This window comes from Oncorhynchus masou, chromosome 16 (genome assembly GCF_036934945.1).
Source record: "Oncorhynchus masou masou isolate Uvic2021 chromosome 16, UVic_Omas_1.1, whole genome shotgun sequence".
Lineage (NCBI taxonomy): Eukaryota > Metazoa > Chordata > Actinopteri > Salmoniformes > Salmonidae > Oncorhynchus > Oncorhynchus masou.
Window position 1 is genome coordinate 25212994 of NC_088227.1, and position 26557 is coordinate 25239550.

The 26557-nt window shown below is 45.4% G+C and overlaps 1 protein-coding gene across 14 annotated transcripts in view; it reads left to right on the plus strand.

The window, feature by feature from the left end:
* The window catches only part of utrn (utrophin), a 339503-nt gene that overhangs the window by 251478 nt on the left and 61468 nt on the right, over nt 1-26557 (plus strand). For all 14 annotated transcript variants that reach the window (XM_064991301.1, XM_064991300.1, XM_064991305.1 and 11 more), the window contains 6 exons: nt 1996-2056; nt 14413-14474; nt 14926-15000; nt 16524-16725; nt 16815-16900; nt 24500-24657. In XM_064991301.1, coding sequence (XP_064847373.1) covers nt 1996-2056; nt 14413-14474; nt 14926-15000; nt 16524-16725; nt 16815-16900; nt 24500-24657 — 644 coding nt within the window. The remainder of the gene's footprint in view (nt 1-1995; nt 2057-14412; nt 14475-14925; nt 15001-16523; nt 16726-16814; nt 16901-24499; nt 24658-26557) is intronic.

Sequence of the window (26557 nt, forward strand, 5' to 3'; positions counted from 1 at the left end):
AGTTGGATGGGTTCCGCTGGTGTACAGCAATCTAAGTCATACCACAGATTCTCAATTGAATTGAGGTCTGGGCTTTGACTAGGCCATTCCAAGACATTTAAATGTTTCCCCTTCAACCACTCGGGTGTTGCTTTAGCAGTATGCTTTGGGTCATTGTCCTGCTGGAAGGTGAATCTCTGTCCCAGTCTCAAATCTCTGGAAGACTGAAACAGGTTTCCCTCAAGAATTTCTCCATATTTAGCACCATCCATCATTCCTTCAACTCTGACCAGTTTCACTGCCGATGAAAACATCCCCACAGCATGATGCTGCCACCACCACGCTTCACTGTGGGGATGGTGTTCTCAGGGTGATGGGAGGTGTTGTGTTTGCCCAGACATAGTGTATTCCTTGATGGCCAAAAGGCAACATTTTAGTCTCATCTGACCAGAGTACCTTCTTCCATATGTTTGGGGAGTCTCCCACATGCCTTTTGGCGAACACCAAACGTGTTTGCTTATTTTTTTTCTTTAAGCAATTGCTTTTTTTATGGCCACTCTTCCGTAAAGCCCAGCTCTGTGGAGTGTACGGCTTAGTGGTCCTATGGACAGATACTCCAATCTCCACTGTGGAGCTTTGCAGCTCCTTCAGGGTTATCTTTAGTCTCTTTGTTGCCTCTCTGATTAATGCCCTCCTTGCCTGGTCTGAGATTTGGTGGGCGGATATTTTTATATAACCCAACCGTGATCTGTACTTCTTCACAACTTTGTCACTGACCTGTTTGGAGAGCTCCTTGGTCTTCATGGTGCCGCTTGCTTGGTGGTGCCCATTGCTTAGTAGTGCTGCAGACTCTGGGGCCTTTCAGATCAGGTGATTATATATACTGAGATCATGTGACAGATCATGTGACACTTAGATTGCACACAGGTGGACTATAGGAAAAATGCCAAGGGGGATGAATAGTTTTGCAAGGCACTGTATCCCTGCATCCCTTCAATTATCCCTCCATCCATCCCTCCATCTATCCCTCCCTCCATCTATATCCCTCTATCTATCCCTCCATCTATCCATCCCTCCATCTATATCCCTCTATCTATCCCACTATCTATCCCACCTTCTATTACTCCCTCCATCTATATCCCTCTATCTATCCCTCCTTCTATCCCTCCCTCCATCTATATCCCTCCTTCTATCCCTCCTTCTATCCCTCCTTCTATCCCTCTATCTATCCCTCCCTCCATCTATATCCCCCTATCTATCCCTCCTTCTGTCCCTACCTCCATCTATATCCCCCTATCTATCCCTCCTTCTATCCCTCCCTCCATCTATATCCCTCCTTCTATCCCTCCTTCTATCCCTCCTTCTATCCCTCCTTCTATCCCTCTATCTATCCCTCCCTCCATCTATATCCCCCTATCTATCCCTCCTTCTGTCCCTACCTCCATCTATATCCCTCTATCTAACCCTCCATCCATTCATTGGCAGGCAGTGTGTGTAGGTTAGGTGTATACAGGGGAGGGAAAGGCTTCCATCAACTTCTGAGCGCCTCTCTGTGAATGGCTTACGACAGCTCATGTTCCTCTCTGTGAATGGCTTACGACAGCTCGTAAAGTCTTATGTCATCACATTTGACAGCTTTTATTGTCCTGTCAGTCTGTTGGTTGTTTTAGGGCTTTGAAGATCAGCTAACTCATCCGCTTTCCTTCTTTCCGTTTGTTCTCCCCTTTGTCTGTGAAGTCTAAGAATAACATGCCATTAGAATATATTAAACAGCTATTATTAAGAGGACGCAGCCCCTTCTCACAGATAGAGCCGTCTTAACTCGCTCCAACTGTCCAATAGTTACGCACATGACTTTTTACATTTCATGCACAGTGGGAGTGTTATTTGGAGAAAAGTCCATTACGTTATGGAGCTATTAGTGGATGTTTGCGGAGGCAGTCGACTCGGGAGACTAAATAGATTATTGTGCTGCAAATAACACTGTGTTTTTAACGGTATATTTTTTCTCCACAGCCTCTGTGCAGCTCCCGTGGCAGAGAGCCGTATCTCAGAATAAGGTTCCATACTACATCAAGTGAGTTCTACTGTACTGACTGGTAACATACTGATCATGTATGCTAGACGAATCACTTTCTTTATGCTTATTTTATGGTAAGTATTTGCATAACAATGGTTGAAACCTGCTGTGTGTGTGTTTTTATGTAGGCATGTGCGGTTGGTTTTACTTGTGAGCGTGTATCAGTGCATGATTCTATTCATACTCAGTCTTTCCAGTTGAATTCTTGGACGTTTCCACTGTTGTAATATTGAATTTGAGGTGATTTTAGGTGTCATGGCTACTGTTGCTCGTTCATTTAGCTGGGGGACTTTTCAACTGGCACAATACCTGTGATAATGCCTAGGTATTTATGGACTCCATTATCGTAATACCATAGCAGAGATCTTGCTGCTTAAGATCACATTTCCCATTGTAATACATTCACAGTCAAGCAGCACAGCAGACAGTGTGTCCATTTAAAAGGCAGATGGAGAGAGAGAGAGAGGTATGTGCTGATAGCTACTCAGTATGGTTTTCAAAGTGTCTCAATGCACCTTGGGCACATGTTAAGAGAGAGAGAGACAGAGAGTGTTAAAGGGAGGGAGACAGGTGGACAGAGAGAGTTAAAGGGAGGGAGACAGGTGGACAGAGAGAGTTAAAGGGAGGGAGACAGGTGGACAGAGAGAGTTAAAGGTAGGGAGACAGGTGGACAGAGAGAGTTAAAGGTAGGGAGACAGGTGGACAGAGAGAGTTAAAGGGAGGGAGACAGGTGGACAGAGAGATGGGGGTAACTGAGAGAAAGAAACGGAGAGAGTTAAAGGGAGGGGGACAGGTGGACAGAGAGAGTTAAAGGGAGGGGGACAGGTAGATAGAGAGAGTTAAAGGGAGGGGGACAGGTGGACAGAGAGAGTTAAAGGGAGGGGGCAGGTGGACAGAGAGAGTTAAAGGGAGGGAGACAGGTGGACAGAGAGAGTTAAAGGGAGGGAGACAGGTGGACAGAGAGAGTTAAAGGGAGGGAGACAGGTGGACAGAGAGAGTTAAAGGGAGGGAGACAGGTGGACAGAGAGAGTTAAAGGGAGGGAGACAGGTGGACAGAGAGAGTTAAAGGGAGGGAGACAGGTGGACAGAGAGAGTTAAAGGGAGGGAGACAGGTGGACAGAGAGAGTTAAAGGGAGGGAGACAGGTGGACAGAGAGAGTTAAAGGGAGGGAGACAGGTGGACAGAGAGAGTTAAAGGGAGGGAGACAGGTGGACAGAGAGAGTTAAAGGGAGGGAGACAGGTGGACAGAGAGAGTTAAAGGGAGGGAGACAGGTGGACAGAGAGATGTGGGTAACTGAGAGAAAGAAACGGAGAGTTAAAGGGAGGGAGACAGGTGGACAGAGAGAGTTAAAGGGAGGGAGACAGGTGGACAGAGAGAGTTAAAGGGAGGGAGACAGGTGGACAGAGAGAGTTAAAAGGAGGGAGACAGGTGGACAGAGAGAGTTAAAGGGAGGGAGACAGGTGGACAGAGAGAGTTAAAGGGAGGGAGACAGGTGGACAGAGAGAGTTAAAAGGAGGGAGACAGGTGGACAGAGAGAGTTAAAAGGAGGGAGACAGGTGGACAGAGAGAGTTAAAGGGAGGGAGACAGGTGGACAGAGAGAGTTAAAGGGAGGGAGACAGGTGAACAGAGAGAGTTGAAAGGAGGGAGACAGGTGGACAGAGAGAGTTAAAGGGAGGGAGACAGGTGGACAGAGAGAGTTAAAGGGAGGGAGACAGGTGGACAGAGAGAGTTAAAAGGAGGGAGACAGGTGGACAGAGAGAGTTAAAAGGAGGGAGACAGGTGGACAGAGAGAGTTAAAGGGAGGGAGACAGGTGGACAGAGAGAGTTAAAGGGAGGGAGACAGGTGGACAGAGAGATGGGGGGTAACTGAGAGAAAGAAACGTAGAGTTAAAGGGAGGGAGACAGGTGGACAGAGAGAGTTAAAGGGAGGGAGACAGGTGGACAGAGAGAGTTAAAGGGAGGGAGACAGGTGGACAGAGAGAGTTAAAGGGAGGGAGACAGGTGGACAGAGAGAGTTAAAGGGAGGGAGACAGGTGGACAGAGAGATGGGGGTAACACAGAGAGAGAGGGATAAGAAAAAAGAGTGATTCATATGAAAGGAGGATGGGTGAGAGATGGGGGTAGGATGAAGGGGTGATAAGGAGGTAGAGGTACAAAAGACAGGTTGTGAGAGAGATGAGAGAGAGATACTGAGTGAGAGAGGGAGACATCCCTGTAACAGCTGAAGTTTGTTTACCCCAGGAGCTTTGCACTGGAAGGGATCCGAGATGAAAGGGCGAGAGAAGCTGGGAGGAGAGATGAGGACATGTTTAGAACTCTGGTATCAACAACAGCTGTCTCTGATCACAGGTGTTGGCCCTCCTCGAGTGGCTGACCATTGAACTCTGAGCCCTCCCTCTACACACACACACACACACACACACACACACACACACACACATACGCCATATGTCCCTTCCTTGCCTCTGTATTACGTAGCACAGCAACTCCACCACAGGTTCTGCTGAGCCCCACACACACTCATTCTGAGTGACCCTTTAAGAAGGGAGAAGAGAAAGGGAAATCGGCCTATTGAAAGCCTCCCTCCATCTCCAACACTGTGAGGCTTTCATCTCATTTAAATGGACGCCACCGCCGGGAGCTACAATACTAAGCTATTGCCACTGTTGGGATTAAAAATCTCTCAAATCTCTTTGACTGCCCTCCCTGACCCCTCTGAGGGAATTCAAAAACGTTGCCTTGGCTTTCACAGGGCTAATCGTAGGTCACTTACAGTGCAGTGACATTACTGTGACTCCAACATCAGGCTTTGACACATTCATTAGGCTCTGGGCCACCCGCCTCTCTCTCTCTACATGCTATTTCTCGTCCGCCCGACTGCACAAAGTCCTCTGTGCTACCCCCCCTCCCTTCCATGGGAACAGCGACCCACTGGTGAATCAAACGGCTAAACATGGAAGCCTCGCCACCAGCCGCTCTGTCACCCCAGTTGACCTCCAGCTGACCTCTGGCATTTCAGCGGGCTCAGATTTTCAGAACGCTGTCAGGGTGAAATATTGGACTGCCGCTCTTTTCTGCCAACATAAGAGCTGGCTTGAAACTTCAAATGTACAAATGTGTGTGCCCATCAGGATGTCTTTGTTGGGTTTGCATCCACATTGACTCATCGAATTACTTTCATTAAGTTGCTACAATTCAAAGGGTTGAAACGTTTTTCAAATACAGAGTAGAAGAGGAGAGAAAAAATGATCAAGTTTTGAGGGGAGGAGGAGAAGAGGAATATATCAAGTGGAGAATGCAGGCACTCTGGTTGGAGATTAGTCTGGCAGAGGGACTGTCACGGAGAGGCGGGAAAAGTGTCTCTGAGTCGCAGATATTTCCCTGCTTCTATCCCTTATATTTTAAAATGTAATCATTCATCGACTGCTCATGATTATTCATGAACATGTCCTGCCTGAGAGACACAGTCCTCCCCAGGAGACAGATGCTGTGACTTGCATGTCTCTGTGACTCTGTCTCTGGGAGTTTATGAAGCGTCACTTCCCCAAGGATAGCTCAGTGTTTTGCCTAGCTTTCCATGAACTGAGGCTCACCGCCTATACCCTTGGATCCAATTTTTGGGATGACTGCCCTGGATGTTGGGTTTTGGAGCATTTACATTTGCATTGCATCCCATTTTTATATACTGTATATATATTCATACAGTACAGTTGCAAGAAAAAGTTTGGACCTTTTGGAACCACCTGGATTTCTGCATTGATTACTGTGGTCTGATCTTCATCTCAGGCACAGTAACAGACAAACACAATCTGACTAAACGAATAACACACAAACAGTTGTACTTTTCCCATTTGTATTGAAGACATTGAGTAGTCATTCACAGTGCAGGCTGGAAAACGTGAGTGAACCTCTGCGTTAACGACTTCTCCAAAAGCTATTTGGAGTCAGGTGTTTCAATAGAAGGAGATGAGATTGGAGGTGTGGGTTGCACAGGTGCCCTGCCCAGACTGTCTGTTCTTCTCCAGAAAGATTGGTTAGTGTGAAGAATGTCTCAATCCCAACAACTTTCACAGGACCTTAGAAGATGCATTATAGAGTTGCGTTATAGAGATGCGTTATAGAGATGCACGAAGCTGGAAAAGGTTACAAAAGCATTGCTAATGACCTTGGTGTTCATCCACGGTGAGACAAAATGTCTACAAATGGAGAAGATTCAGGACTGTTGCTACTCTCCCTCGGGGTGGCGTCCTGCGAAGATCACTCCAAGAGCACAAAGGGCAATCCTGAAAGAGATGAGAAAGAACCCAAGGGTAACAGCAAAATACCAGAAAACTATACAAACAACGATAGTCTTTGTTCAGGTGTCCACTATCAGAAAAACACTGAACAACAATGGTGTTCATGGATGGACACCACAAAGGAAACCACTGCTGTCTGAAAAATACATTGCGGCACGTCTCAAGTTTGCCCAAGACCACCTGGACATCCACCTGGATGTTCCACAACGCCTCTGGGAAAATGTGCTGTGGACAGATGAGACAAAAGTTGAACGCTATGTGTGGAGGAAAAAGGGCACTGCACACCAACACCAAAACCTCATCCCAACTGTGAAGCATGGTGGAGGGAGCATCATGGTTTGGGGCTGCTTTGCTGCCTCAGGGCCTGGACACCTTGCAATCATTGAGGGAGCAATGAATTCAAAAGTGTATCAAGACATTTTACAGGAGAATGTCAGGGCAGCAGTCCCTGACCTCAAGCTTAAGAGAGGTTGGGTGATCCAACAAGACAATGACCCAAAGAACACAAGTAAATCAACTAAATAATGTCTGAAAAAGAAGAATATTTGTGTTTTTGAATGGCCAAGTCAGAGTCCTGACCTTAACCTAATTGAGATGCTGTGGCCTGACCTGAAGAGGGCTGTGCAGTCAACTTTCCTCCTCAACGTTGTGCAAGTCTTATAAGCAGCTACAGGAAACGTTTGGTGGAGGTTGTTGCTGCTGAAGGAGGATCAAGGGTATATCTGAGAATTAACCAACGATATCAGGCCACACCCGGCCATGATTACAGACACCTGTGTGTGCGTCCTTGGACACCATATCAACTAGTCACCCCGCAGTGTTTGTCATAATACCCTGAAGAAGACAGCTTGTCTGTCGAAATGGTGTTTGTTAGGTTATTAAATGATTGCATCTGAGCTCCTAGAGTGTGCGTCTCTCCTTTCATTTTTCAAGTGTTGTACTCCGCTAGCCAGCACCTCGCCTAAAATGTGTGCGTTTCTTTCGCATCTAGATTAGATGAAGATCAGACCACATTTTATGAGTAATAAATGCATGAATCCAGGTAATATATATATATATATCCACCTACTCATTCAATTTTTACTATTTTCTACATTTGTAGAATAATAGTGAAGACATTAAAACTATGAAATAACACATATGGTAACCAAAAAAGTGTTTTACATTTTATATTCTTCAAAGTCGCTGGTTGAGAGAATGCCAAGAGTGTGCAAAACTGTCATCAAGGCAAAGGGCGGCTATTTTGAAACATCTCAAATCTAAAGTATATGAGTAGGTGTGTCCAAACTTTTGACTGGTACTGTATGTGTATATATATATATATATATATATATATATATATATATATATATATATATATATATTTAACTAAAATATAAATGTAAATATAAATGTAAAATAATTGCAAAAATGTCAATGATTTTACAGAGTTACAATTCAAATAAAGAAAGCAGTCAATTTAAATAAATTCATGAGGCCCTAATCTATGGATTTCACATGATTGACTGGGGCAAAGGTTCACCTTCCAACAGGACAATGACCCTAAGCAGACTGCAAAGACAACGCATGAGTGGCTTTAGGCTTTAAGTCTCTGAATGTCCTTGAGTGGCCCAGCCAGAGCCCGGACTTGAACCGGGACCTGAAAATAGCTGTGCAGCGACACTCCCCATCCAACCTGACAGAGCTTGAGAAGCTCTGCAGAGAACTATGGGAGAATCTCCCCAAATATAGGTGTACCAAGCGTGTAGCGTCATACCCAAAGGAGCTTCAGCAAAGTACTGAGTAAAGGGTCTGAATACATAAGTAAATGTGATATGTCAGTTTTTATTTTTAATAGATTTGCTAAAATGTCTAAAAACCTGTTTTTTCTTTGTCGCTATAGGGAATTGTGATGTCATTATGGGGTATTGTGTGTAGATTGATGAGGGGGGAAAAAACAATTTAATCAATTTTAGAATTAGCCTGTAAAAAAAGATGTGGGAGAAGTCAAGGGGTCTGAATACTTTCTGAATGCACAGTACATGTGTATATGTACATTTGTGAGTCATATTAGATCTCCTGCACCGTATTAGCATGGGAAATACTGTATGGCAAAGCAAATAAATAATCTGCCCTACAGAGGTAGCTTGTGGTCTGCACTGGTGGAAATTAGTGTGTGCACTTATTACTATAAAATTATTAATGGGGCACCAGTCCAGTATTGCACAAAATGGTATTGTAAGAAGTCCTGACTCATGTAACTATATAAGACTGCAATTAGAATAATAGTAATACATTGATTAATATGAAGGTAGGAATTCTTTGAGAATTGGAGCTATTTCCTTAGAATAACAAGACAAACACAAGTTCTTTATACAATCAACATTTAATAACACTGATCAAAATATTTGAAAGGGTATGAAATGGAAGGAAAGACAACAAGTGAAGACCTGGAGATCCAGAACATTAAAAGCTGTTATGCTCAGTCTGTGATTGGATACTATTGTGGCTCCTTGATTGTTCAGGCCGCGTGGAGGAGAACAAGGGAAGAAGGTGGCTGTGTGTCCTTTCTGGTTGAGTTGGGTGGTTCCTTCAGGTTGCTCCTTTAGTCCTGAGTTCTTTTGCTTGTTCTTCTCTGTTGGCTCCTTACTTGAGTTGCAGAGGCTTTGCTCTAATTGTGTTCTCTTTCCTTGAAGAAGGTCATCTTAAATATACCGTTCATGCTACACTAGCTCTCTAATGACGAAGTCTCCTTCTGAGACAGTTTAGTGCATGGGCTCGTCGTCCTAATTTATGTACTGGATTACATGTACTGTTCCCTAAAAGGTACTTCCACTAACTTATCAGTTCACCAGTTATTGCCTTAAAATTATTATTTTAAATGTTTTTATTTCACCTTTATTTAACTAGGCATGTCAGTTAAGAACAAATTGTTATTTACAATGACGGCCTACCGAGGAACAATTGGGTTAACTGCCTTGTTCAGGGGCAGAACGACAGATTTATTTTACTGTGTCAGCTCGGGGATTCAATCCAACAACCTTTCGGTTACTGGCCCAACGTTTTAACCACTAGACTACCTGCCGCAAAGTTCTATGCCCTGTGGTTGGCCTACTGAAGATGGAGGTTCTCCTTCCTCCTTGACAGAGGTCCATCTTGAGAGGTCCAGTTTGAGTGGTCCCGATGGATAAGAGGCTAAGCGCTAAGAGGGAAGCAGTACTTTTGTAGTCCTGTTAGGTCAGATGGTATCACCCCTTGGTATCGAGAGCCATTTTTACGACCCAATGTCTTGGAGGTAGAGAACGTTTTTTTAGGGAGAAAAGCTAAGTTGGTTATTGTCAATAATGTTCAGATACGACACATCGCTACACTGGCCTGCTGGGATAATCTAGAGCTGTGAAAAACGATGCATCCTTTATCTTCTGTAATCATCTGGTTTGTGATGAGGAGGAAGTAGCCAAGCCAAACAGGAAATGCCAGGGGAAGTGGTCATTATGTAGAGGATTATAAACGCTGTAATTATGCTGCCTGTATCCGAGGCATCCTGGAGCCAAGGAGAAGCAGAGTAGCAGAGTCCCCTCTGTCATTCTATTCACATTGATGGAATTAGAATTTCTAATCATTTAATATGAATTAGAATGTCGTAATTTACTGCTCTGCTATAGCTTGGCCACAAGCTCTCATAAACAGCACTTCAGAGTAGCTTATTAGTTACATAAAATGCGGAGTTTCCTGGGTTTTATGCAGTATTATATCCCAGAGTCCCGTTTTAATGATGTTTACTCAGAGATGTCATTTAATTAAGCAATAAGACATGAGTCAGTGCTGTATCATGAATAAAGTCATGGCGTCGTTCCCCCGCTGTATTAAACTAAATACTGCCTCTTGTACCTTATTGATGTCTAAAGACAGTACTAAACTAAACGCTAGGCTTATATTAACCCCCGCTGTATTAAACTAAACGCTAGGCTTATATTAACCCCAGCTGTACTAAACTAAATGCTTATATTAACCCCCGCTGTACTAAACTAAACGCTAGGCTTATATTAACTCCCGCTGTATTAAACTAAATGCTAGGTTTATATTAACCCCCGCTGTACTAAACTAAATGCTAGGCTTATATTAACCCCCGCTGTACTAAACTAAATGCTTATATTAACCTCCGCTGTACTAAACTAAACGCTAGGCTTATATTAACCCCCGCTGTATTAAACTAAACGCTAGGCTTATATTAACCCCAGCTGTAGTAAACTAATTGCTAGGCTTATATTAACCCCAGCTGTATTAAACTAAATGCTTATATTAACCCCCGCTGTAATAAACTAAACGCCAGGCTTATATTAACCCCCGCTGTACTAATCACTAGGCTTATATTAACCCCAGCTGTATTAAACTAAATACGAGGCTTATATTAACCCCCGCTGTACTAAACTAAACGCGAGGCTTATATTAACTCCCACTGTATTAAACTAAATGCTATGCTTATATTAACCCCCGCTGTACTGAACTAAATACTGCCTCTTGTACCTTATTGATGTCTAAAGACAGTACTAAACTAAACGCTAGGCTTATATTAACCCCCGCTGTATTAAACTAAATGCTTATATTAACCCCAGCTGTACTAAACTAAACACTAGGTTTATATTAACCCCCGCTGTATTAAACTAAATGCTAGGTTTATATTAACCCCCGCTGTATTAAACTAAACGCTAGGCTTATATTAACCCCCGCTGTATTAAACTAAACGCTAGGCTTATATTAACCCCCGCTGTATTAAACTAAATGTTAGGCTTATATTAACCCCAGCTGTACTAAACTAAATGCTTATATTAACTCCCTCTGTATTAAACTAAATGCTAGGCTTATATTAACCCCCGCTGTATTAAACTAAATGCTAGGCTTATATTAACCCCGCTGTATTAAACTAAATGCTTATATTAACCCCAGCTGTACTAAACTCAATGCGAGGCTTAAATTAACCCCAGCTGTATTAAACTAAATGCTAGGCTTATATTAACTCCCGCTGTATTAAACTAAATGCGAGGCTTATATTAACCCCCACTATACCAAACTAAATGCTTGGCTAGAAGCAATGGGAAATAATGTGTGAGTTGAGATAAATAAATCAGATGATTTGGATAGCAACATGAAAATGATATTCTTATGGAGGTGCAGTGATCATTTTCAGATGGAACTGTGAGCAGGCATAGGTGTGTTTGTGACAGCTAATACAGCACGGCTTGGAACGCTGCTCGTCCATCCAGCATCCGTGATCCAAACAACCAGTTTTATAATGATGTTTACGGAGAAATGTCAAGCGCTGCATCTATTTATCCTCAAACCGGATTCATCTCCAGGCTCACTGTGCTCTTTACAGTATATCACTCACTCAACACCCTGCTGAGGACAGGCTGTGGAGCTGCTCTGACTTCCTGGCTGAGCTCTTTACCCAAAGCTCTTCTAAGCTCCATCTTTGCACTAGGTATTCCACAACAATTAACTTCCAATAAGCATTCTACCCATTGGTAGAATGGACTCGGAACCATTGGTGGCAACATGAAAAACCCTAAATCTCAAACCGGCTTTGAGAATGAATGCAGAATTCTATATGGCACTACCAAGCGACTTTGGTGCTCTCAGGATGTAGCTTTTGACCAGTCAACCTGAACTCCTTGTTAAAAAAGAGGGACTTTGATCTCTGTGTGGTTCTTCAAATCAGAGAGATTCTATAACCCTGAGCTTGGTGCCAAACCATCTCTTTCACATTTTGGGACATGAATGTCTGTGTGATCTTCAAACCTTAACACATGTGTACATGCGTCACAGCTCTGTCCTTGCAAAGGTTACCACAGATAACCTTAAACTTGGGAGCTTCTGAGGATAAATGAGGACGGACGACAGAGGGAGAAAGAAGGGATGATCGAGGAAGCTTAGAACCTGCCAACTCTGTGGGTTGTCTTCATTATGACAGGCCTAAGCTGCCGGTCCAGCAGTGGTAGTAGACAGCTAGTGTAATCCATTTTTTTGATTGAGCCTGTCTGCTGTGTTTGTCATTCTGCTGCTTTGCACTGAATACATAGTGGAAAGACTCCACGGGTTGCCAGATCACAGTCAACTCCTTGTGTTTCATCTTTGGGGCTAAGGCTGGCTTCTCTTTGATGTTCCTCCTGCAGACTTAGTTGAATGGCAACCATTATTGTGTTAACTCTGACTGCTGTTGGCACTGATAGAAAGTCATTAACACACTTCCAGATGTGTGTCTGTGTGTGTGTGTCCGTGCATGCATGCACGTATGTGCATGGGTGTGTGTGTACAAGCTTATGCCACAACCGTGGCTAAATCCTCAAGCTGGTCGAACAAGAGGAGATATGAATTCATTTCTGACAGCTTGGTGTCCAAATCCTCACTGGGACACAATAATATCCATCCGGCCATGATTGAATCGGCCCCTGTCTCAAATAGCACAGCTGAAACAGAAACCCAGAGCTGAGCGCTCTAGTCATATTTGCAATACAAGGAAGGTATGAAAGTGTGTGCCATTTCAGAGCATGATGAGGGATGAACACCTGCTGATGGCTTCTATAGTTCGTCTCCCCTGTGTTCTACTGTCAGCACTTCACTTCACTGGATAGCCTGTCTTCTCTCTCTCTCTCTCTCTGTGGAGACAGTCTCGCTATGACAACCTAATCACAGAGATACTGGCATTCAGAATAGACGTCACAACAATTCCCTTGATATCAGTGTGGGTACAGGAAGGAATATTTCGCCGAAGCGGAGAATCATTCAAATACAAATTAGTTCCCTGATCAGGTGAAGAAGGGCAGCAGACCCCACACCTACTTATCAATTCTGTCTTCTGGAGTCATCAACACTGCTCTGCTTGATCAGATTCAAGTAAATTTGTTTGTGTGTTTTTATTTCAAACATGGTCCTTGTTGATATGGCTGTGTTGTCTGTGCTCTCTGCACCTGGCGGCGTTTCTCAGAAGCTGAAATGTAAACAGGATGGAGACAAGACATCAACATGTCCCCCTCGTATCCCCAGGGGACCTGGCTGTGTGTGCTACGTACCGTACTGAGAGGAGGCCTGCAGAGATGAGGGGTGTGTCCTTGTGCATCACCCTGAAGGCCTCCTAGACAATTTGTATGCTTTGGGAATCAAAATCAGATCCGCGTTTTGGATTTGTATACATGTGCTTCTATTATTGAGACGATAAGAAAACCAGTCGACAAGACAGAGCAAATTATCTGTCTGTGTGTGTGTGCGCGTGTGTGTGTGTGTGCGTGTGTGCGCGTGTGTGTGTGATCAAAACACTTGGGTGAACTTTTGGAATCATGGAAATATAATGTTTATTAGTGATGTTCCGTGTTTCCTATGGGACCCTATACTCTTTGGCTACATTAAATCTTTTCCTATTCCTCTTTGATTTAGAAGATACTGTTGCACAAACAACATGCTGATTTAGGCCTCCACCAGCACTGGTATCAGGCTGTATTAGCAAGCTACGTTTGCTCTGACTCAGTACTTTTATTAGCAAGTTAGCTAGCGATTAGCATTAGTGGCTAACACGATTTTGCTTTATTTGATAAGAAAATACAAACTAGCTGTTTGCTGATGTAAGAAACACAAACTAATATTGTAATTATAGAATGCTTGTGAATTAAAATTGAAAACAACATCGTTGTCATCAACATGTGCTGCATTGACCATGCAGACTGAAAGAAAGTGTCTTGTGGTCAAGCAACAACAAATGCGCTCCTTGAGTGAAGGGCTGGGACTAGGTCTGTGTGGAAGCGGCGTGGAGAGAGAGCAGAGAGGGACGACTCAGGTAGCGGAGTAAAACTATACAAATAGACGTTACACACTGTGTATCACATTTAACCAACCAAACATTCAAATACCTTTATAGGAGGTAAAGTAAAAACCCAAACCCAATACCGGTATATAGTAAAATACGGTATACCGCCCTGTGTGTGTGTGTGTGTGCGTGCGTGTGTGTGTGTGTGTGTGTGTGTGTGTGTGTGTGTGTGTGTGTGTTACAAAAGCCTTATCGTTATCCCCTGTTGTCTTCCAGCCACCAGACTCAGACTACCTGCTGGGACCATCCAAAGATGACAGAGCTCTACCAGTCTCTTGGTATGAAACAGACAGACACCAGTCATATAATCACAGAACATTCACTTTCACTCAAATTTCACACAGTGTCTTGCTGTCCCGCTTACACACACACACACACACACACACACACACTGACTGTAGCATCCATATTTATGTATGGGTCACTGTTGCGGTGGTCAGTGTGACTGTTCTTTAATGATCAGATGGATCAGTAATAAGCTGTGGAACAGTTCCTAAATGGCCAACGCTCAACAGATAGGACTCCTCTGAGAGAGGTCTCACATAACCCAATTACCAGCCATTTCCAGCCCTCCCTGTGACCATATAGAAATTACACTAGGGCACGTCTTTTCAACAGGTTTCCAGTATGACATCATAATTTAATGTCAGACCACTGTTATCCTTTCTGTATGATTGATTCCATCCCTCTTTCCTCTCTCTCTTTCTATCTTTCTCTCTCACCTTTTAGCTGACCTGAACAACGTGAGATTTTCCGCTTACAGAACAGCCATGAAGATCCGTAGGCTACAGAAAGCACTGTGCTGTAAGTTTAATTCCCCCCCCCCCCACACACACACACACACACACACACACACACACACACACACACACAAAGTGTGTGTGTGCAACCAGGTATGCGATTGAGTGTGTGTGTACCTGTATGTGTAACATCCTTTTGTTTCGTTGAGATTCCATCTGTGCCGCTGTGTGTTTCATCCCAAAAGGGAATAAATTGTCTTCCACAATAACCAGCTGGCCATAGCTATCTTTGTGTTAGTTATTCCATGTTGGCTGCTGACGGTGTGTGGATAGAAATGGTGACCTCTTCCTCTGGGTATTGCTGTTCCTTGCTGCTGGGACTGAGCCAGGCTCTCTGTCGTTATTACCCAGGGGTTATTTAAGCAATAACTCTGGGGGGGTGTGGTATATGGCCAATATACCATGGCTAAGTTACAGCGCGCAGCGTAACACTGAGTGCCCAGATACAGCCCTTAGCCGTAGTATATTGGCTGTATACCATAAACCCCCGCGGTGCCTTATTCCTATTATAAACTGGTTACCAACGTAATTGGTAACAGTAAAAACAAATGTTTTGTCATACCTGTGGTATACCACGGCTGTCAGCCAATCAGCATTCAGGGATTGAACCACCCAGTTTATGCTGTTATTTAGAGAGCTCCAAACTTTACTGCTTCACTTTCTTCTTTCTCCGTCTGCTTTCTGTCATACTTCTGGGGTAGAGGGTGGAGTGGGTTTGTCGTGCTGAGAGTAGGGGGCAGCGTGTGGTTTTCTGAGTTAGTGTGGGTGTTAATGAGTTTAGATGATCCAGGCGTTTTGGGTTTGTCATATTATATTGCATTATCTTGTGATGATGAGACGAGAGCTCCTAGTACGTCTGAGTGATTTGGACTGAGGGCGTTCAGATTCAATTTCACCCATTAGATTACAAGTCAAAGCCTGAAGTCCAAAGCACAGACACAGATCTGTATTTATTAGTTATTACTCTGGCTTAATGCCCTGGAACAGAGTGAGGGAGGGAGGATGGAGAGTGAGAGAGAGAGAGGGAGGAGAGAGAAAGAGATCGAGAGGAAACAAGTCTGTATATTTTCCTCAAACTCCTTCCCGTTCGTGTTTTGTTTTTCTTTCTTGATCCCCCACTGTCAGATGTATGTCTGTGTGTATCTCCTACACACTCGCACAGCAGGATTCCCCTTAAACGGCTAATTAGGTTAACTCTGAGTCGTGTCTCCAGTATCTGTAACATAAATGGGTTGGCCTGTTGCCCTGGTGTCACACCCCCGTCTACTCTACAGACACTCCTGTCTGTGGCCGTGTTGTCATTACAACCATCTGTAATTTGCTGTGGCATTCTCCACTGCTCTTCATCATTTTAGAATGTTCTTTGTTGCCATTGAGTGGTCTCAGTAAACAACTTTGAAAAGTCTAAAAGTCTCTTTTCCCTCCCTCCCTCCCTCCCTCCCTCCCTCCCTCCCTCCCTCCCTCCCTCCCTCCCTCCCTCCCTCCCTCCCTCCCTCCCTCCCTCCCTCCCTCCCTCCCAACCTCCAGTGGATCTGTTGGATCTGAATGTGGCCCAGAGCACCTTCGAGCAGCACAAGCTTACCCAGAATGCCCAGCTGCTGACAGTGCCAGAAGTGATTAACTGTCTGACGTCCATCTATGATGGGCTGGAGCAGCAGCACAAGGACCTGGTCAATGTTCCGCTGTGTGTCGATATGTGTCTCAACTGGCTGCTCAATGTATACGACACGTACGTGGACACACACACACACACACCTTGTAGAAGTCATATTCTCTCATAAAAATAAAATGTCCACTGTGTGTGTGTTCCCTCTATAGTGGACGCAGTGGGAAGATCCGTGTCCTGTCCATGAAGATAGGACTGCTCTCGCTCTCCAAGGGCCATCTGGAGGAGAAATACAAATGCAAGTACCAACCATCCCACAAAAATCCTTTCACACACATAGCATTCACAGAAACACTTAAACACACACACACGCAGACACACGCAGACACACGCAGACACACGCAGACACACACAGACACACACAGACACACACACACACACAGAAACACACATAAACACACACACACTGAAGTGAAAAAAATAATAAAACTTGATCAAACTCTGATAGACTTAAATCACAGTTTGACACACACCCACACACTCTGAGGTGAATTGAGAACAGCCCCAGTGGGAGCGTTGTAGCGTAGTCCGTGCCAGCGTATCCCATAATGCCCTCTGCCAGGCTGTAATCCCAGCTCAGTTACCCAGGGTGCCGATCGGACCGTGTCAGAGGACGCCAGTGAATGGACCATCTAATTGGATGAGAGACCTCCCACTTGTTTTCTATTTGATTTATTTATTTATTTAGTTTCATTGCAGGGGGATTAGGGATGTGGCTAGGGCTGCTGGGGGAGTATGCTTTCTCCTTTCAGATAACGTGCATTCTGTCCTCAATTTGCTCTCTTGCTTTTGTGTCCTCGTTTTCTCCTCCTCGATCTCTCTATCTCTCTCTGTCCTCCCCTTCTATCTCTTCCCTCTCTTCCTTTCCTCTCTCTCTCTCTGTCCTCCCCTTCTATCTCTTCCCTCTCTTCCTTTCCTCTCTCTCTCTCTGTCCTCTCCCTCCATAGTTTCCTTCTCTACCCCTCCTGTGACGTGGAGTCTGTCCCTGAGCCTATTCGTTCCACTGGCAATTTCTATTAGTCTCAAAAAGAGATCAAGCACGGTTGGGCGAGTCCCTCTCGTTTAGAGTCACATGGTGTCAGGCCCAGACACCCATCCACAGCAACTCACTAAATCACAAGTAGCACAGCCCACCGCAACATAGAACCCAACTACATAGCGATTTGGCTCTCAACTCGATACCTTGTGTATTATGCATATCACTTATAATTGTAGGGCAGGACGTTTGAGTCGGAGTAGAAATGTTAAGAAAGTCTGGTGCTCATGTGATTTTGGAGTTTCATGACAACGATGTCCTAGTAGTGGCTATGAAGGCTTACGAAGCTGATACGCATTGCTGCTCATGGTTGAAGAAGTATGGCCGGCTTATACTCTAGGGATGTGCACTATCGAAGAACTGCCATCGCTACGCAAGGAGACATGAAGACCTGGTCAAAATCACACACACACACACACACACACACACACACACACACACAGGATAGAGTAGAGTATCGAAGAACCGCCCTAGTTACTTAACTTAATGCAAGCTGACATCAAGGCTGGTTTGTGCACATGCAGACACTCGCATGCACACCCACGCACATGCACGGTATCATAGAATCGCCATTACCACTCTACTTAAGGAGATCTGACATCAAGGCAGGGTCTCACACAGAGATCAAAGACAACACCAGGCAGATAGGCGAGCCACATCCCTCCATCCTTTTATTGCCCCCCCGCTCTCTATTGCCTTTCTCACTCTCCACTGTATTTCTCTCGCTCTCTCGCTCTCTCGGTCTTCCATCTTTCTCTCTCTCAATCGTTCTTCCTGTCTATACTGCATCCCTGTCTTTTCTCACTCTCTATGTCTCTCTCTCATTACTCTCTTCTGCCAACTCTCTCTATCTCTCATCTCTCTCTCTCCCACCAACTCTCTATATCTCTCTCTCCCACCAACTCTCTCTCTCCCACCAACTCTCTCTATATCTCTCTCTCATCTCTCTCTCTGTCCCGCCAACTCTCTCTATATCTCTCTCCCGCCAACTCTCTATATCTCTCTCTCTCGCCAACTCTCTCTATATCTCCATCCCTCCCTCTCTCTCCCTCCATCAGTCTCTTCCTCCTGCCCCCCCCCCCTTTTGTGCTGCTCCCATGTTGTGTTGCTACCATGCTGTGTTGCTACCATGCTGTGTTGCTACTACAGTATGTTGTTGTCATGTTGTGTTCCTACCATCCTGTGTTGCTACTACAGTATGTTGTTGTCATGTTGTGTTGCTACTACAGTATGTTGTTGTCATATTGTGTTGCTACCATGTTGTGTTGCTACTACAGTATGTTGTTGTCATATTGTGTTGCTACCATGCTGTATTGCTACTACAGTATGTTGTTGTCATATTGTGTTGCTACCATGTTGTGTTGCTACTACAGTATGTTGTTGTCATATTGTGTTGCTACCATGCTGTGTTGCTACTACAGTATGTTGCTGTCATATTGTGTTGCTACCATGTTGTGTTGCTACCACGCTGTGTTGCTACTACAGTATGTTGTTGTCATGTTGTGTTGCTACCATGCTGTGTTGCTACAACAGTATGTTGTTGTCATGTTGTGTTCCTACCATGCTGTGTTGCTACTACAGTATGTTGTTGTCATGTTGTGTTCCTACCATGCTGTGTTGCTACTACAGTATGTTGTTGTCATGTTGTGTTTCTACCATGCTGTGTTGCTACTACAGTATGTTTTTGTCATGTTGTGCTGCTACCATGCTGTGTTGCTGCTACCGTATGTTGTCATGTTGTGTTCCTACCATGCTGTGTTGCTACTACAGTATGTTGTTGTCATGTTGTGTTCCAACCATGCTGTGTTGCTACTACAGTATGTTGTCATGTTGTGTTGCTACCATGTTGTGTTGCTACTAGAGTATGTTGTTGTCATGTTGTGCTGCTACCATGCTGTGTTGCTACTACAGTATGTTGTCATGTTGTGTTCCTACCATGCTGTGTTGCTACTACAGTATGTTGTTGTCATGTTGTGTTGCTACCATGCTGTGTTGCTACTACAGTATGTTGTCATGTTGTGCTGCTACCATGTTGTGTTGCTACTACAGTATGTTGTCATGTTGTGTAGCTACCATGCTGTGTTGCTACTACAGTATATTGTTGTCATGTTGTGTTGCTACCATGCTGTGTTGCTACTACATTATGTTGTCATGTTGTGTTGCTACCATGCTGTGTTGCTACTACAGTATATTGTTGTCATGTTGTGCTGCTACCATGTTGTGTTGCTACTACAGTATGATGTCATGTTGTGTAGCTACCATGCTGTGTTGCTACTACAGTATGTTGTCATGTTGTGCTGCTACCATGCTGTGTTGCTACTACAATGTATTGTTGTCATGTTGTGTTGCTACCATGCTGTGTTGCTACTACAGTATGTTGTGGTCATGTTGTGTTACTACTACAGTATGTTGTTGTGTTGCTACCATGTTGTGTTGCTACCATGTTGTGTTGCAACTACAGTATGTTGTCATTGTGTTGCTACCATGCTGTGTTGCTACTACAGTATTTTGTTGTCATATTGTGTTGCTACCATGCTGTGTTGCTACTACAGTATGTTGTTGTCATATTGTGTTGCTACCATGCTGTATTGCTACTACAGTATGTTGTTGTCATATTGTGTTGCTACCATGTTGTGTTGCTACTACAGTATGTTGTTGTCATATTGTGTTGCTACCATGCTGTGTTGCTACTACAGTATGTTGCTGTCATATTGTGTTGCTACCATGTTGTGTTGCTACCACGCTGTGTTGCTACTACAGTATGTTGTTGTCATGTTGTGTTGCTACCATGCTGTGTTGCTACAACAGTATGTTGTTGTCATGTTGTGTTCCTACCATGCTGTGTTGCTACTACAGTATGTTGTTGTCATGTTGTGTTCCTACCATGCTGTGTTGCTACTACAGTATGTTGTTGTCATGTTGTGTTTCTACCATGCTGTGTTGCTACTACAGTATGTTTTTGTCATGTTGTGCTGCTACCATGCTGTGTTGCTGCTACCGTATGTTGTCATGTTGTGTTCCTACCATGCTGTGTTGCTACTACAGTATGTTGTTGTCATGTTGTGTTCCAACCATGCTGTGTTGCTACTACAGTATGTTGTCATGTTGTGTTGCTACCATGTTGTGTTGCTACTAGAGTATGTTGTTGTCATGTTGTGCTGCTACCATGCTGTGTTGCTACTACAGTATGTTGTCATGTTGTGTTCCTACCATGCTGTGTTGCTACTACAGTATGTTGTTGTCATGTTGTGTTGCTACCATGCTGTGTTGCTACTACAGTATGTTGTCATGTTGTGCTGCTACCATGTTGTGTTGCTACTACAGTATGTTGTCATGTTGTGTAGCTACCATGCTGTGTTGCTACTACAGTATATTGTTGTCATGTTGTGTTGCTACCATGCTGTGTTGCTACTACAGTATGTTGTCATGTTGTGTTGCTACCATGCTGTGTTGCTACTACAGTATATTGTTGTCATGTTGTGCTGCTACCATGTTGTGTTGCTACTACAGTATGTTGTCATGTTGTGTAGCTACCATGCTGTGTTGCTACTACAGTATGTTGTCATGTTGTGCTGCTACCATGCTGTGTTGCTACTACAATGTATTGTTGTCATGTTGTGTTGCTACCATGCTGTGTTGCTACTACAGTATGTTGTGGTCATGTTGTGTTACTACTACAGTATGTTGTTGTGTTGCTACCATGTTGTGTTGCTACCATGTTGTGTTGCAACTACAGTATGTTGTCATTGTGTTGCTACCATGCTGTGTTGCTACTACAGTATTTTGTTGTCATATTGTGTTGCTACCATGCTGTGTTGCTACTACAGTATGTTGTTGACATGTTGTGTTGCTGCCATGCTGTGTTGCTACTACAGTATGTTGTTGTCATGTTGTGTTGCCACCATGTTGTGTTGCTACTACAGTATGTTGTTGTCATGTTGTGCTTCTACCATGTTGTGTTGCTACTAGAGTATGTTGTTGTCATGTTGTGTTGCTACCATGCTGTGTTGTCGTGTTGCTGCCATGCTATGTTGTTGCCTTATGTCTCTCTTTATGCCGTGTTGTGGTGTCTCTTGTCATGATGTGGGGTTTGTTCTATATTTGTATTTTTTATCCCAGCCCCCTCCGCAGGAGGCCTTTTGCCTTTTGGTAGGCCGTCATTGCAAGTAACAATTTGTTCTTAACTGACTTGCCTAGTTAAATAAAGTTTATATAAAAAATAAATACAAAGTTAGTATGAAAGGGAAAATAAATGAACAGGTTGTTTTTACAGTGTTGTAGAATTTGTATTTTGTATTATTATTTTAATGGATAGATCAGCTTTAATATTACAGATTGTGGCTTCTATCAATGTAATTATCTGCATCATTTCCAATCCCCATATATTTTTTTGTAAATGTATATATAATATAAATATATTTGACTTTATTATTTTGGCCTGACCTTACCACCCCTCCCCTAATTGAAGTACACAGTGTTTATTTCTTCTCCACTGGTTGCCCTTTTCTCATGGCAACGGGCCACTCATCTAGCTGCTGTGACTGCACACTGCAGTATTTCGCCTAACAGATATGAGAGTTCATCAAAGTTTGTCTCTCTCTCTTTATCCTATCTGGGAGTAACAAGGCAGACAGAGCCCTGACAACAATTAACTGAGCTGTTGCATTCAATTTGGTTTCATTTTGTTTTACGATTGAAACAATAAATATAGTGTTTGTACGTCTAGACGAGAGGTTTCCCTTCTCAACGATGGGCAGATGCCCTGTCATACCCTCAGAGCAGGGGCTGATGGGGAATTGATTGCTCTCCTGTGATAGTGAGGAGATTTACAGAGACAGGGGAAGAAATAGGGAAGGGGAGAGTGAGGGGCAGAAGGACGAAAGGGAGGGAGGGAGGGAGGGAGGGATGGATGGAGCAAGAGAGGAGGGAGGGGGAGGGAGGGAGGGCAGGAGGAAGAGGGGGAGGGAGAGAGGGAGGGCAGGAGGAAGAGAGGGAGGGAGGAAGAGACTGATGGAGGGAGAGAGAGGGAGGGAAGGAGGACGAAAGGGAGGTAGGGAGGGAGGGAAAGAGCCGGAGGAAGAGATGGATGGATGGATGGAGCAAGAGAGGAGGGAGGGAGGGAGGGGGAGGGATGGAGGTTGGAGGAAGAGAGGGAGGGAGGAAGAGACTGATGGAGGGAGGGAGGGAGAGAGAGAGGGAGGGAGAGAGAGGGATGGAGGTAGGGGGAGAGAGGGAGGGCAGTAGGAAGATAGGGAGGGAGGAAGAGATGGCGGGAGGGGGAGAGATTTAGGGAGGGGGAGGTGATTGAGGGGGGAGAGAGGGAGGGCAGGAAGAAGAGAGGGAGGGAGAGGGATGGAGGTAGAAGGAGAGAGGGACGAAGGGAAAGAGCGGGAGGAAGAGAGGGATAGATGGATGGAGCAAGAGAGGAGGGAGGGAGGGGGGGGGGGAGAGAGGGAGGGAGGGCAGGAGGTAAGAGAGGGAGGGAGGAAGTGACTGATGGAGGGAGAGAGAGGGAGGGAAGGAGGACGAAAGGGAGGGAGGGAGGGAGGGAAAGAGCGGGAGGGAAAGAGGGATGGATGGATGGAGCAAGAGAGGAGGGAGGGGGGGAGGGGGAGGGAGGGCAGGAGGAAGAGAGGGAGGGAGGAAGAGACTGATGGAGGGAGAGAGAGGGAGGGAAGGAGGACGAAAGGGAGGGAGGGAGGGAAAGAGCGGGAGGAAGAGAGGGATGGATGGATGGAGCAAGAGAGGAGGTAGGAGGAAGAGAGGGAGGGAGGAAGAGACTGATGGAGGGAGGGAGAGAGGGAGAGAGAGGGATGGAGGTAGGGGGAGAGAGGGAGGGCAGTAGGAAGATATGGAGGGAGGAAGAGATGGCGGGAGGGGGAGAGATTTAGGGAGGGGGGAGGTGATTGAGGGGGGAGAGAGGGAGGGCAGGAAGAAGAGAGGGAGGGAGGAAGAGAGGGATGGATGGATGGAGGGAGGGGGAGAGAGGGCGGGCAGGAGGAAGGGAGAGATTGAGGGAGGGGGAGGGATTGAGGGGGAGAGAGGGAGGGCAGGAGGAAGAGAGAGAGGGAGGGAGGAAGAGAGGGATGGATGGAGGGAGGGGGAGAGAGGGCGGGCAGGAGGAAGGGAGGGATGAGGGAGAGAGGGAGGGGGAGAGAAGGGGGAGGGAGAGAGGGATGGAGGGAGGGAGGGCAGGAGGAAGAGAGGGGAGAGAGAGGGAGGGAATTAGAGAGGGAGGGAGGGGGGAGGGAGGAAGAGAGGGATGGAGGGAGGGGGAGAGAGGGAGGAAGAGAGGGAGGGAGGGGGGCAATAGGGAGGGAGGAGAGATGGAGGGAGGGAGGGGAAGCGAGGGAGGGCGGGAGGAAGAGAAGGAGGGTGGGAGGTAGAGATGGAAGAAGGGGGAGAGAGAGGGCAGGAGGAAGAAAGGGATGGATGGAGGGAGGGGGAGAGAGGGAGGGATGGATGGATGGAGGGAGGGGAGAGTGGAATAGAGGGAGGTGCAGAGAGAGGGGAGAGAGAGGGTGGGACTGTGGATTCCTCTGGATTATATTCTGACAGGGTTGCTCAGTTTACCAGGACTCCTCTACTCTACCTTCTCCTCTCTGAGCTCTGATAGATGAGTACCCACATAGGGCTATTAATACACATGCTGACACACACACTCGCTGACACAACACGCTGACTCGCACTCATACACAACACACTCACTGATAAAGATTGGCAGTGGAGGCTTGGATGAGAAACTGTATTTCTGTAGTCTCACACCCCTCGCCTCTCTGTGTCTCTCTCTCTCTCCTCCAGACCTGTTCAGTCAGGTGGCGTCGTCGGGGGATACGTGTGACCAGAGACAGCTGGGTCTGCTGCTCCACGACGCCATCCAGATACCACGGCAACTAGGAGAGGTCGCCGCCTTTGGAGGGAGCAACATTGAACCCAGCGTCCGGAGCTGTTTCCAACACGTATGTATACACAGTATACAGACACACTGCAACACATTGTGTTTATTGACACACACACACACACACACATCTTGTATTATTGCTGTTGAAAGTACCAGAACGTTGTCACTATAACCAATATGGCTATCAATGAACGTTTAAATGCGAGGTTGGCTGGTCCCTGTCCTTGGGTTCACATTGTATTTTTCTCTTTTCCCTGAGTCCTGTTTCGTCAGTCATAAATTCAGTGGCGGCATTAAATTAGGAAGCAGTACATTTCCCTGATTTCACCGCTCGGGCTCCCAAAATAGCATGGTGATGGAGCTCGGCTGACATTGGAAATGTCATGGAGTTTAACAGGAGCCACTAGCAACCTGGAGCTTTCTATCCAGTCCTTCTCCTATCACTTCACCACTCCTCTCTTGTCACCCCTTATCTACCTACAACCTCCTCTTTCCTTTATCTCCCCCCATTTCTCACACACACACACACACACACACACACATACACACACACATACACATAACACTGACTTGCTTAGTTAACTAAAGGTTCAATATTATTATAATTATTTTATAAATACGCTAACACACACATACACACCATCACCCACATCAACACCACCATCACAACAAGACTGTCTGATATTCACTGCACAATTCCTAATGCATTACAGCCAGACGGATGATGGTAAGAGTGACTGATGACTCTGGCCTCTCTGCCCAGTGGACTTCCCCCCCCCCCCCCCCGTGACCTCCCTGTATCAGCCAGAAATTGCAGAGCAGTCAACCACTCCATTTGGTTTAATGGGGCTGTAATGAACGAGGTGGTGGCCCATAAATACGGCCTGTTTTACGGGTCTCAATCTCACACCTCCCTCCCTTTCACCATCCATCCATCCTCTTCCCTCCAAGGGATCTGTACTGTCGTAACTCTGCCACCGAGACGATGTGAGGGGACAGGAGGGAGAGGGAGACAGGTGGAGGAGACAATAGGGAGGAAGATGGAAGGAAGGATAGGTGTAGGTGTCAGCTCTCTGGCTCGATGCCTTGACTTGACACTCCAGAGCTGGTTCGTCATCAAATCACATTGTATTGGTCACATACACATATGTAGCAGATGTTGTTGCGGGTGTAGTGAAATGCTTGTGTTTCTAGCTCCAACAGTGCAGTAGCATCTAACAATTCACAACAATACACTCACATCTAAAAGTAAAAGAATGGAATTAAGAAATATATCAATATTAAGACCAGCAATGTCGGAGTGGTATTGACTAAAACACAGTAGAATATAATACAGTAAATACATATGAAATGAGTAAAGCAGTATGTAAACATTATTAAAGGGACCAGTGATTCCATGTCTATGTACACAGGGCAGCAGCCTCTAAGGTGCAGGGATGAGTAAAAGGGCGGTTGCTGGCTAGTGATGGCTATTTAACAGTCTGAGATAGAAATTGATTTTCAGTCTCTCGGTCCCAGCTTTGATGCACCTATACTGACCTTGCCTTCTGGATGATAGCGGGTAGAACAGGCCTTCGCTCGGGTGGTTGTTGTCCTTGATGATCTTTTTGGCCTTCCTGTGACATCGGGTGCTGTAAGTGTCTTGGAGGGCAGGTAGTTTGCCCCCGGGGATGCGTAGGGCAGACCGTACCACCCTCTGGAGAGCCCTGAGGTTGCGGGTGGTGCAGTTGCCGTACCAGGCGGTGATACAGCCCGACAGGATGCTCTCAAATGTGCATCTGTTAAAGTTTGTGAGGGTTTTAGGGGCCAAGCTGAATTTCTTCAGCCTCCTGAGGTTGAAGAGGTGCTGTTGCGCCTTCCTCACCACACTGTCTGTGTGGGTGGACCATTTCAGATCGACAGTGATGTGTACGCCGAAGAACTTGAAGCTTTCCACCTTCTCTACTGCAGTCCCGTCG